This window comes from Carcharhinus amblyrhynchos, chromosome 13 (assembly GCF_965287045.1).
Source record: "Carcharhinus amblyrhynchos chromosome 13, sCarAmb.v2.hapA, whole genome shotgun sequence".
Taxonomy (NCBI): Eukaryota; Metazoa; Chordata; class Chondrichthyes; order Carcharhiniformes; family Carcharhinidae; genus Carcharhinus; species Carcharhinus amblyrhynchos.
The window spans coordinates 68,108,140-68,122,276 of record NC_137336.1 but is presented as its reverse complement, the minus strand read 5'-3'; the positions used below and the strand labels follow the sequence as shown (position 1 = coordinate 68,122,276).

Sequence of the window (14,137 nt, the reverse complement as noted above, 5' to 3'; positions counted from 1 at the left end):
GGAAATACTTTCTCTGCATGCATCACTGCAGCTGGTCAGCACTGTTGACTGTACCTGCAAGTGACACAGCTTGATGTTTATACCAAATGGAAGACTAAATTATAGGAAAATAAGTTAGTTTCCTCCTAGAGCTGTGCAATCCATCAATTCTAGCTTCTTTTCCATAGCATTACCTCACCATTAGTGGCTCTGCCTTTCACCCCAAGGCGCTGAGCTCTGGAAATTCTTCTCTGAATCTATGTCTTTCTACTTCTCTTTCTTCCTTTCAGATGTTTGTTAAAACCTTCCTTTTGACCAAGCTGTCAGTTATCTTCCCAAGTATATTTATGGACCGAATGGTCCAGCCCCAAAGTAAGTTTTAATTGGGCAGGAGTGTGGCCAGTGGGAACCTGTCTTCCTGCTTTAGTCCCAACAAAGTCTGGGGAAGGAAGCTCATAGACAGCCAATTGAGCACCTTAAATGAGCCACAAGTACTCACCTAAGGTTTCATTTCACCACCGCTGGTATTCAAAGGCCAGTTGAGGGATCAGACATCAGGTGGCTGAGATCAATCTCCTTGTCCTTGCTCCCAAAAGAGAAAATGCTGGAAAATCTCAGCAGGTCTGGCAGCATTTGTAAGGAGAGAAAAGAGCTGATGTTTCGAGTCCAGACGACTGTTTGTCAAAGCTCAAGCTTTGCCAGCTAAATATACTTTTGGTTTCAGATTCCAGCATCTGCAATAATTTGCTTTTATTCTTGCCCTTGTTGCTGACTACCTCTCCTCGATAAGCACCACCACCTTCACCACCACCTCCCCAAATTTGCAATCTCAATCCCACTGTCATTCCCTTTGGACTGGAATTCCTCAAAGATCCTAGCCCTCTGGTGAATTGCTTGCCAGCATTTGCCGCCACTCCCACTGATGCTGCCCATGATGCATAGCTGCTGGCATCTGATTGGCTGACAGCTCTTAAAGCGAGGGACTTCCACCCATGGGTCCTCAGTCCTGGAAAGGCCAATCGCTAAACAAATTTGACAGACCTTCCCCAAAGGAGGAGCGTCACATGCTATGGGACACTTCAATTGCAGGTGAGATCATAATCGTTTGTATTAAATACTGTCCTAAATATGGCTTGGTGTCAAAGGTGCTATATACTTGTTGAATTGCAGTCACCACAACTGATTTTTACCCAGCTCCTGATACTGGACAGCTTTCTGTACTCTTCAGTAATTGGTGAGGAAGTTTCCAGCTTGACCTCAGAATTTATTTGTACAGAAAATTGAAACTTATCAAAAGAGAAAATGCTAGAAAATCTCAGCAGGTCTGGCAGCATCTGTATGGAAAGAAAAAAGAGCTGATGTTTCGAGTCCCGATGACCTTTCGTAAAAGCTAAGTATCAATTTATAAAAGTAAATTACTGCGGATGCTGGAATCTGAAACCACCATCAACAGTAATTTGCTTTTATAAATTGAAACTCATGTCTACTTTGGACTTGTAAACTTCAACCTTTCAATTGCAAGTTCATTAATAAGTTGCAAATTCATTCTCACATGATTCTGACCTAAAACACCTCATTATATAATTATTTCCTCCCTCAGGTTTATGTTCGAATATCTGAAGTTTTGAGCCTGACTGATGAAACCCGTGTTCTTGAAACATTTATGGCAAAAGTGTGAGTATGTTTTAAATAAATTCTTCCCCTGCGCAGAGGTAAGGGATGGTATAGAGACAGGCAAATAAATCATTTAATGACAATTGCAAATGCAAAACTTTTTCTTCTGAGACAATCCTCCCCATGCTGGAATGAATTGGGTTGGCTTCATCAATTGGACTTCCATTGGATCCTGTGCATTTTGCTGTTCCCTGTTGTTTCTGCAACTTCTGCAACTAGTCAGGGTGCTGGAGTAATTTCTCTGGTACTTATTCTTTTCCAGAACCACCTGTGAGACTCCCTACTTCTCTTCCACTGCCTCCCAGGTTAAGAACAGCTATCACAGCACATGCAAGACTCTTTATCTCCTACATTTTCAGTGTTCAAATTCAGTATGAAATACCCCATAATTTAAGTCATTATTTACTGTCCCCGACTTTGGTGGCTTTCACTCATTTTCATCCTTTTTCAGTTCTTTAATAAATGGTGCTACTGAGTTCCTGTTTGAGTCTGTAAATGTGTCCTTCTGTTCTCTCTTTGGGGTAGTTTGAAAAATTGACACATCAGAATTCGGTAATGGACCCTGCTGATTAAACAGTTGTGTAACAGTTGATGATGTGATGCTGTTATTTCAAGGCATCTTCATTAGACGCATTAATGTCAATATAGTGCATGCAATAGCAAATCTAAAAATGCTAATGTACAACAATGAATATTTCATAATTATTCTTTATCACTATGACACAACCAATCCATGCAGTACTAATGTAATTTGTGTACAACTGAACTCTGAAATGATTATAAAGGCATTAAAACAAGTTTGCATTAAATGTTAGGTTGAAGCCCAGCGCAGAATTTTTCTCAGAGATTCCGTAGCATTATAACTATATTTGACAAAAACAACCAGAAGGACTTCACAATCCCCCCCAAAAAAACACAGCTCCACAACTTTATCTACATTTCTTTAAAAGATGCAAAATATCTTAACCATGAAGACTGGAAGAGAAATTGTTAGACAATTTCCCTTTGATTCGGTTATGTTAGGCTATTTATCTCCATTGACCCCAGTGATATGGCAAAGGGTGCTTTGCAGTTGAACTGTACAATATAAAAGGTTCCAGGTATAATAACTTGTGTACATTGAATTAACTATTCTCAGCTTGAATGACAATAGGAGTGCTAGAATTGACTGCCCTGGTGAAGGGTGGAAATCACCCCGGCCACAATCCACGGATTGCTGCTGAATGTGCATTTGTGTTAACTTTAGTTACTACAGAGTCATAGAATCCCTACAGTGCAAAAGGAGGGCACTTGGCCCATCGAACCTGCACTGATAACAATCCCACTCAGGTCCTATCCCTGTAGCCCCATGTGTTTATCCTGCTAATTCCCCTGATAATAAGGGACAGTTCAGCATGGCCAATCAACCTAACTGCAAATCTTTGGATTGTGGAAGATTGAGATTGGCTTTGCTGTGCTGCATTACAAAGCCGGTTATGACCCTTTAAAACATGCTTTTTTAGTTACATTCATGGGATGTGGGCATTGCTGGCATGTGGAGAGTATTCTTCTGACTTTTGCCTTATAGATTATGGACAGGGTTTGGGAAGTCAGGAGGTGAGTTATTCACAGCAGAATTTCTAGCTCTGCTCTGCTCTTGTAACCTCAATATTTATATGACTATTCCAGTGCTGTTTCTGGTCAATGGGTGTTGATAATTCGAAATTCAGAGATGGTGATGAAGTGGTGGAGGCTACCTCGCTGAATATTTTTAAGTCACGGGTAGATAGGTTTCTGATAGACAAGGGAATTAAGGGTTATGGGGAGAAAGTGGGAAAGTGGAACTAATCCACTTCAGATCAGCCATGATCTTGTTGAATGGCGGGGCAGGCTTGAAGGGCTAGATGACCTACTCCTGCTCCTATTTCTTGTGTTCTTATGTTCTTATAAATGTCTTGGTGAAACACGGTTGGATTGTCTCTTGTTAGAGATTGTCATTGCCTGGCACTTGTGCAGCACAAATGTTATTTGACACTTGCCTAAGAAGATTTTGCATGTGAAACAAAACTTATTTATTCTCTGACCGTTGAAATGTATCTGGCTCTGTTATCAGAACAAGAAAGTAGCGATGGCATAATAAAAAGGTGTGAAGTCAATATGTGGATGTCTGCCTTTGAACTAAGAAGCACCAAACGTATGTGAGGAAATTTTTGACCATTGTTCTTTATTCCACACAGGAAATAGAGAATGGCTTTTGATAAAGAGAATAAATAGATAAATGTCCTGTTTGTCACTCCCACATTTCCATTGATAATTTTCAGCATTAAATATTTCTACTTGCTCCAGTAATGAATATCCCTTTTCTTACAGTGTCAACAATCTGAAATGCTGGGGGAGAAGTGAGCCTGTGATTTCCAGAACATTGCAATTTCTCAATGATCTGTCTGTTGGATATCCTTTTCATTGATGCAGCTATGCAGTCGTGGCTGTACAATTTCAAAACAATGTGCATGGTGCAGCAATGATGTGGAGATGCCGGCGTTGGACTGGGGTAAACACAGTAAGAAGTGTGACAACACCAGGTTTAAGAGAACTCTCCATTCACCTGAAAAAGGAGCAAACCCCGAAAGCTTGTGAGTTTACTATCAAATAAACCTGGTGCTGTCAGACTTCTTACATGGTGCAGCAAGGAAGAGAACAGTTCATCTGGCAAATACCACTCTCTCCCCTTTCCCAACTGAGAAAAAAAATTGAGAAAAAGAAACTTATACCCAAATTATGAGGAAAATTATTTGCTTTTTGAGCCTGTGGAAAAATCACAATATGGAGTGAAGTAAATGGCGAAGTGAAGGACAAAAAACCTTGATCACATCCTGCCCCAGTTGAAACACATAGATTAGAAAAAACAGAATGGATTGTATTTAGCTCAAATGCCCTATTGAATAACTTAACTTTCAGCAAAAAGGCTAAGGAAACAATATTGGAGAGCAGAAATAAAAACTTAGTAAATCAGGAAGTGGAACAATCAGCAGTGTTCAGGTAAGGATATAGCCCAATGAACTCAGCATCCACCATGACCTTCACAGTTACATTTGATTTTACAGAATTGGAAAGACTGCAGGTGCGATCTTTCAGTCCTGCTGCGCTGGTCGATTAGTGGGATGGGAAAATGAAGCGGGAGGCAAAAATTGGATGTGTGTCCAGTGACTCAGGAACCTCCTAGGCAATTTTCTCCAGCACAAGCAGCATCACACCCAATATAGGAACAATGTCAATTTCAATGCATTTGAATAGGTTTAGATATAATTAGCGAGTTTGCCACAGCTCTCATCTCTCCCTCCATTCCCCGGTACCTTTCCCATCTCTATGCCGTGATGTCACGATGGAGCAAATCATAGACGGTCAATAAAATTCTGGGCTTGGTGCAGTAATGAAGGGGAGATAGAAGATAAGTCCCATAGCCCCCGGAGTGCAGAGAGGGTTCTCAGGGGTTGCAAAGCTTCTGGGTGGGCAGGGGTGGGCATGGGTGCTGGGGTTTCAGGGGCCACTGCTAGTTTATGGGGCTGTAGGTCAGGGATCACTGTTGGCTCCAGGCCCATGGTATGTGCGTTGCCCATGGCTGCAGAAAGACCCCACACTTGTGCCATGTGAGATCCACCACCAACACCACAAATAGCGACCTGTTTGCCCTGCTATCCGTTTGCTGGAACAGGCATGGTGGCTCACTCCAGAACTTGCATCTCAGGTCCCAGTAACATAAACAGGCAGCAGGTCTGGCAATGGCTGTCCCAGTCAAGCAGAGTTCAGCAGGTGTGACAAGACCCTCACATTGCATGGACTCTGCAGTGCTGCCTTTGATGGGAACCTCTTGTGATAATCAGGAGGCTGCCCCAGCCCCATCTGGCTGAACTGCAAGATATACCTGGAAGGCAATGCAGTGGTTGCACCCATGTCTATGCTTCAAGGGTCTGCAATGGGGATCCCTGCACTCCCATCCATATGCTCTCTGTGCCTGCCGTGTTAAGAATGTCAACTGTGAGCAAGCCATTGAGGTAACACATGGCACCAGGGAGGTGTATGTTGGGTTGTCAGCGTCCAGACTCATGGAGACATTGGTTACTGAGAAGGGGTGGGAACCCGGTAGGATAATCACACAAAATATTTTTCTCTCCCTGCCACCATTGGAAATCCTCCCTCCCCACAATTCAGGTATGGATTTTGGATTGGCAGCTGTTGAGATGACGATTATTGTAGAGTTCCGTGAGAAGGAGGAGGGCGACAAGGCCAGCCCAGGCTAAGGCTGCAGCAAAACGGCACGGGGGTATGGTTGGGACCAAGACGTGGCCATGCATCATCCTGCAGGAGGGTGGGGGAGGTGAGGGTGCAGGGGAAGGAGGAGGCAGAGATCCAGGGTCTACAAGTCCCATAGCTCCTTTGAGGGGATGACAGATCTGCCTGTTGGGCAGTGTGAGATCTATGTCAAGTCTTCACAGCTCTGGCATCTCGAGGGACAGGAGGACATCCACTTCCATTGAGAGTGAAGGTCATGGCAGCCCTCAACCACGAGGTCCTTTCAGGCATCCAGTGGAGACATATGTGGAATCTTTCAGTCCTCAATGCACAAATGCATCCGTGAGGTCATGGATGGCCTGTCCACTTGGGCCGGCAATTACATTCAGTTTGATGTGGGCCAGACCCAATAGGAAGCCCAGGCTGCAGACTTTGCCACCATTGCCAGCATGCCCCATGTGCGAGGGGGCAGGGTGCTGTAGATGGCATGCACATCGCCCTGTGGCCCCGACACAGTCAGTGAATGCGATTCATCAATAGAAAGAAGTTCCACTCCCTGAACATGTAGATTGTCTCTGACCACAGGATGAATACATGCATGAGGAGGGTATATGACAGCTGCATCCTCCGGAGTTCGGACATCCCTGAGCTGTTTGAGAACTAGCCTGGCATGGCTCATGGGGTCAATGGATAACCATTGAGGACTTGGCTGATGACGCAAGTGCAGAGGCCAAAACAACAAGATGGAGAACCACTACAACGAGGCACATGCTGCACTCAGTCCATTGGGTTCCTGATGATGCAGTTAGTTTGCTCTGTCATCCAGTTCAACCCCCCTCTGGTCTGCCATGCACTCCACAAGCAGACACAGCTGCGGGGAGACTTCCTAGAGGAGGAGTAGGAAGAGCAGGAGAGGCCAAGAAGGAGTTGGAGGATGGAGGACAGGCGGTGATGGAGATGGTTTCATTGCAGCAAAGTTCACCCACTAGCTCCTGTGCTGTCCGACAGCTGCTACATCCACCACTCAATGACACCCCCCCCCACCCTTCCCAACACACACACCACAGGGGTGAACTGTGCAGAGGTGGTGATCAGGGATCAGTGGGAACTCTGCAGGTTTAGTTATTGGGGAGGGGGGTGGTTACCTAGGGCAGCTGTGCAAGGTGATGATTGGGAGGTTAGTAATGATAGTAGGGACCCTGCAGGATTGTGTTGGGCAAGGGGGTGGTGATCAGGAGGTGGGGGGGGGAGTTGCGATTAGTGAGCGTAGAGGGGTGGTGATGGTGAGTTTGCATGGTGCAATGGGGGAGTGATCAGGGGGTATGTTTCCTATATGTTTCTAAAGCACTCCTCATATGCAGGGCAATTCTCATAAAGCTATGCATGAAAGAAGTAAAGAAACTATGTTCCTTTGAGCTTGTAAGAGAACAATAGGTGGAGAACCAAGGGTTCTGAGAAGGTTTTTATAAGCACAAAATGTTGGAAAAGTGAGGGAGGTCCAGAAGGGGATTGGTGCATTGTTGATGAATGAAAGACCAGCATAGTAGAAAAGACACCAATAGAAGTACAGGGGATGCTTGCTGGCTTCTGAGGCTGGGATATACTGTCCTAATCTGCTGTTTGACTTACTGCTGTTGGACTGTTAAATTAGTCTAGGCATTTCATTATAGTTAAACTGATACTGAGGTGAGAATTTGTATCTCTGAATATGAGATTCATATTTAGAAGGTTACGAGCATATGATGGAAGTGGAGTAACAAACTCATTATGACATCTAGCTAACTTCCTGGTACAGATTTGGGCCAAGGTGGCAACCTGTTGATGTTAAAAGGGTCTTTGCCATGGAAACAACCCAGAGCATACCATGCAAATGTAACGCAGCGGAAGAAATTTGTTGCCTTGTGTTCTTCTAATGCAGAAGAGGGGTGAGATCTCCTTCAGTGAGGAAATTAAAATCGCAGCCAATAACTAGATCTTAATACACTACAGAATGAGTGAGAATCCATTAATCAGGATTACTGCACATAGCATATTATTAAGAAAATAGTATCCCAAGGTGACATTGTCTTCCATGAGATTACAGAAACTGCAATTTGCATATGAAAGTTAAATTTCATTTAGAAAATGATTAAGATTCTTCTGAGCAAAGGATAGTGGTAGACTCTTCGTTATTCAAGTGTGTGCAAATTGTAAGTGACTTTCATACAGGTATTGTCTTGATGATAGGAGGGTAAAATTGTTGGAAACAGGAAATAAATGTGTGAAGACAGTTAAGGTTTTTATAAATTTTATACATTGAATTCTTATCCTTTTAAAAGGCCTTTCCTATGGCTCAGTGAGGAAACGTGCAGTGTGAATTGGTAGTCAATTATCCAGGTCCCATAATCACAAGCAGGCAGCAGTTGAAATGCTAAAGGATCTCAACATCCCTGTTTACTTTGGATCAGGCTTGGCTCTGATGTCCGGCGTGGTTGAACATACTATCAACAGCATTTGGGCATTTCACTCAATTCGTTATCCATCATATCCCAACTGAGATAAATGATGGTCTTTAGACTAACTAACCTTTCAGGGAATCACAGCCAAGCCAGATACTGTCATCATCTAATATTCGCACAGATGCATTTCTAGCAGGATAGCTGCAAGGAACCTGTCCCAAGCTGATCAGGGTTATTTCAGGGATATCCGGGGATAGACTGGGGTATCCTGCCTTCTAACTTCTATTCCTTTATTTGATGGATTAACTACACTTCCTCCATTATATAGAAGCCCTGTTATTTGCTTTCTTTCTCTTTTATTGGCAATTCTGATACAGTAATTTCCATCTTTGGTCAGGTCAGCAATTTTGTCACAGCCTGAGATTTAATGGACATTCAGGCCTGTTATGCATACTGTTAATGATTGTGATGAGTGTCAATTATCCATTTCTGATCATATTCCTTAATTACAAAACGTATCAATTTCAACTTTGAACGTTTCAATTGACCCATCAATTTTGAATCCCTAGTCTACATATACCGAAATGGGAATTGTCTATACTGACTAGACTATTGAGAAGCTTTATCTTACTTAGTTCATTTATTTACATGGGACTGCCATTCGCTAATCACCATCACAAAAAGTGGGGCAGGCTGCTGTGTTCAAAGCTATGCAGGTGAGGTGGATTGACTATGCAAAATTGCCCCTAAGTGTTCAAAGATGCATAGGTTAGGTAGATTAGCCATGGTAAATGTGAGGGGTACTGGGATAGGGGGTGGTGGACTTGGATAAGACTCGATGGGCCAATTGGCCTCTTGCAGTAGAAATTCTGTGGTTCAGTGGTTGCCTGACCTGTCCCAAGCTGATCAGGATATTCATGATATAATGGGATATTGTGCCTTCTAACTTCTGTTCCCTTTATCTCACACTTGGTGAATTAACTGTATACACCTCCTCCAACAGATACTTCCCTCCTTTGCTGACCTTCAAATAAATGCATTTACCTGTATGCAATTAACATAGGACATCCACATTGAGCATTTCGAAAAATCTGGAACTATATGATACCAATGCCCCACCTGCATGCAATGCCATAATAGTGGATTGATTTGATTGTTACTCATCTCTGTCAGTACAGAAAATGGAAATTCTTTTGGTCTGGGTCTCCCAGACACTTTAGGGGGACAAGTTTTTTGCAAACCAGAACTACTAGCATCGGACCCAAAATAAAATGATTCCATGTGATCTGGAGTGTGTTACATTTTTTGTATTCTTATTAAATCTGTATAAGTTGATAAAACTATACATGATGCAATAAGAATTGTTACAAATGGAAAATGAATATACATCTAAAACATGGCATCTGGCTCAAGGGCCAGCCCCTACCACCTTCATCTATTCCTGGATTCATGACTCTAAATGTTTACTTATTTCCATTAGTTGTAGAGATCTATTTCTTCAATTCCTTTCATAAATTTGTCTGTCAGGTGGACTAAGTTTTGTATACAAATCGGCTACTGTTGAGAACTGGAACTGAACTGGATAACTTGAAAAATAGGCAGATTAACTTTCCATCTGTGTCCATTCATCAGAAATGAACTATTCTGCTAGACGTTCTGGAGAAAACCTTTTCTCTCTAACCCTAGTTCACCAGTGCATTTTCAACATTTTCTCGATTTTCATTTCCAATGCCTAGCCTGCATAGTTTTTATTTTTAGATGTGCGCTCTAAAATAAGACAAGTTCTCCGATTCCCTCAGGCCTTTAGGATTTTGCATTTGGATATGAACTGAGAATGTTAAGCTTTCCTTTCTGATCATTTTCTGAAAATCACTGGAATGTTAGAAAAGAAGCAAATGAAGAATTGGATCTTTGGAGGCAGGTTTATCAGTTGTTAAGCATTAAGTAAAGAAGTTGGCTGTTTCCTTCTTATGATCTGAGTCACTGGCTGATCTGTTGCCACTCATCCAAACTGACAACTTTTAGATTGTGGAGGAGTGTGCTCCTAATGTTTATAAACGTGTAATCAAGCTTGACTCAAGTCCCTGGTGGTTGCATGGAATCATGTATCAGTCAAGTCATTTGGTTCGATAAGAAAGGAAAAGCAATTTTTATATATTTTTATATATATCAACAAAACGTAAATGACTTGAAACAAGTTTTTTGTTTCTAATGCTGTATTGTTATTAAAGTTAAGTTTTAAATCCTTTGCCCCCCTAAGGCAGACAGTGAAAGCTCCAGAAAGTAATACCCACCCACTTTTATGCTGGAATTTAATATGCAACTTTTTATTGGAAAATAATCGCACTTGTCTGCCAAAATCCACCGTGCAATATTTCTGTTTGTATGGATAATGCAATAAAGGCACAGGGTGCTATTTATCACTGCAAATTCTGAGGTTTTCAGGATTCTTTTTATTATTTTAATATATTTCCTAGGTATTAAATCAAGAAAATGATGAATTACACTTGTCTTGGCTGTGTGGCCATTTTAGCCCCAAATACAATACACATCCCAATTTTGGTGGTTATTTTGACTGTTTATGATATGTCTGTTATTTTTCTCTTGGAAATATTGTGAGCGATTTTGAAATAATATTGCAAAAGTAATTTTCATCACTATTTGAGCACTGGGTATGTGTACTTTCCAGCTTCCTCGAACATTTGTATTGTACCACTGCACAATGTTTTATGTGGTGGATGAGCTTTTCAGTGGGAGGAGAGGTAGAAAAAAGATGTGTTTTATTCCCCTCAAAGTTTGCCTTGTTAATTTTGTATAGCTTGGATGAAGATAGGTAGTCCTAATGAATAGGATAGTTGACATGTCTCAGCTACTCTTCCTCATTTGCAGTCCAACTATTAAACAGAGAATCATTGAACAAGACAGTGAGAGCTATTCATCCCATTGTGTCTTTGCACATATTATATGAATGAGTTCCTTTTATGTTAATCCATCAAATTATCCCCAGAGTAGGCTTCAGATCAGTTTAGATGCAGATTGAAGCTCCCTCTACATTGCTCCACCAAGCATTCTCAGCACAGATTAATCAAAGGTTGGATACAGGGTAAAACTCCCACTACACTGTTCCAGGGCAAGCTCTTCGCATCCCAAAGTATCGGTTGAGGGTGAGCCTGCTCTGCTTAGCCAGCTTGCTCCACTTAATCTTTTGGGTGATGGCCCTTCAATTAGTATAAGCGAAGACTTCTATCTCTCATCAGGAGCAAGTTCCACCTCAGAGAAGTGCTGGTCAAAAGATCTAAAACTTGGAAAGTTGTGTGAATAGCTTAGAGACAATAAACAGCTGGGTCTTTTCCCAGAAAGGAACAAACATAGGTTTTATTTGTTCGTTGGTTGAAAAGGAATTCTGGAAAGCTACACCATCAGAACTGATGAAGGGGGAGAGGATTCGGAGAAGTATGCCTTGCTCAGTGAACATACTTATGAAGCAAGTTATAGCTCATGGAATAAAAGGGACAGTAGCAACATGGACACAAAAATGGCTGTGTGACATGAAACAGAGAGTAATGGTTAGTGGATGCTTCTCAGGATAGAAGGAAGTTTATAGTGGAGTTTCCCAGAGGTTGGTATTGGGATCCTTGTTCTTCCTGATATACATTAATGACTTGGTTTATAGGGCACAATTTCAAAATTTACAGATGATACAAAACTTGGAATTATTGTGAGCTGTGGGGAAGATAGTGTAAAACTTGAAAAGAACATAGACAAGTTTGAATGGATGGAGAGATGGCAGATGAAGATCAGTGTGAAGCAATGCGACGTAACTGATTTTGATAACAAGAACATGGAGAGACAATATATAAAAAAAGATATACTAGGTTGTGAAAGCATACTGTATCCTAGGCTTTATTAGTAGGGGCATAGAGTACTGGAACAAGGAATTTAAGTTGCATAAGACAATCCTACTTGGAAATATATCATATATTTTCTTCACTGTTGCTGAGTCAAAATCCCTGACAGCACAGTGGATGTACCTACACCACATTGACTCCAGCAGTTTAAGAAGGCAGCTCATTACCAATTTCTCATGGGCAATGAGGGATGGCCAATAAATGCAGTCCGAGCCAGCAGCACTCATATTCCATGAATGATTTTTTTAAAAAACTAATGTCTTTTTAAAAATTCATTCATAGGATATGGATGCTGCTGGCTCAGACTGCATTTATTGGCCATCCCTCATTGCCCATGTGAAGTTGGTGATGAGCTGCCTTCTTAAACTGCTGGAGTCAACGTGTTGTAGTAACATACATTGTGCTGTCCAGTTTTAGCAGCCACACTTAAGGATGGTTGTGAAAGCATTGGAGAAAGAGGTTTACAAAATTGGCTCCAGGGATGAGAAAGTTCTGTAATCAAGACAGACAGGAGAATCATGGAATCCCAACAGTGTAGAAGGAGACCATTTGGCCATTAAGTCTGCACTGACTTTATGACAGAGTATCTTGCCCAGGCCTTCTCCCCCACCCTATCACCCTAATCCCATTTACCATGGCTAATCCATCTAACCTATACATATTGGGAGACTAAGGGGAAATATACCATGGCTAATCTACCTAACCTGCACACCTTTAGAATGTGGGAGGAAACCAGAGCACCAGGAAGAAAGTGATGCACACTGCACCATGCAAACTCTATGCAGTCACCCAATACTAGAATTGAACCCGGGTCCCTAGTGCTGTGAGGTAGCAGTGCGAACCACTCTATCACCATACTGCCATGAGGACTGTTAAGACTGTTTCATTAGATGAGACAAGGTTGAGAGGAGATCTGACAAAGGTATTCAAAATCCTGAATGGCCTGGACAGAGTAGATCAGGAGGAACTGTTCCCGCTGGTGGAAGGATTGAGAGTGAGAGGGCATCGATTTAAAGTAATTGGAAAAAGTAAGAAAAGCAATTTGAGAACAAACTTATTCATGCAGCAGTCTGGAATGCGTTGCCTGAGAGTATGGTGGAAACAGGTTAAATTGATGCGCTCAAAGTAAGTTAGGCTGTCATCTGAAAAGGAGAATGGTGCAGGTCAAGAGAAAAGCACTAAGGGAATTGCTCATTTGGAAAGCCAGTGTAGACACAATGGGCCTCCTTCCGTGCTATAACAATTATGTTTAAGGTATTGTGAAATACGACTCCTGACCTACCCTGTATGAATAAAGAATGATGTGGGTATGCCGGCGTTGGACTGGCGTAAACACAGTAAAAAGTCTGACAACACCAGGTTTTAGTCCAACCTATTTATTTGATAATATTCTCACTAGCTTTCGGGGTTACCCCCTTCGTCAGGTGAATGGAGAGTTCTGGCCTCAGACAGAGCATATAAAGCACAGACAGTTTAGAGATTACTGATTAAAATGCGAATCATTACACCTAACCTGCTGTTCAAGACCTGAAGTGGCTGACAATGTGAGTGGTAGGAGCACTGATCACAGTTTAAAGAGATGTGTATTGTCTCCAGACAGTACAGTAAGTGAGGTTTTGCAAACCCAGGCAAGTCACGGGGGTTACAGATAGTGCGACATGAACCCAAGATCCCTGTTGAGACCGTCCTCATGTGTGCGGAACTTGGCTATCAGTCTCTGCTCAGCGACTCTGCGCTGTCGTGTGTCGTGAAGGCCGCCTTGGAGAATGCTTACCCGAAGGTCAGAGGCTGAATGCCCGTGACCACTGAAGTGTTCGCCAACAGGAAGGGAACAGTCTTGCCTGGTGACTGTCGAGCGATGTTCATTCA

At 42.3% G+C, this 14,137-nt stretch overlaps 1 protein-coding gene across 1 annotated transcript in view; it reads left to right on the top strand.

Annotated features, from left to right (window-relative positions):
• The window catches only part of LOC145351309 (ran-binding protein 17-like), a 925,757-nt gene that overhangs the window by 516,487 nt on the left and 395,133 nt on the right, over window positions 1-14,137 (top strand). Inside the window, exons 15-16 of the mRNA XM_080200932.1 lie at window positions 1,580-1,653; window positions 4,003-4,083. Of these exons, the coding sequence (XP_080057058.1) occupies window positions 1,580-1,653; window positions 4,003-4,083 (155 nt within the window). The remainder of the gene's footprint in view (window positions 1-1,579; window positions 1,654-4,002; window positions 4,084-14,137) is intronic.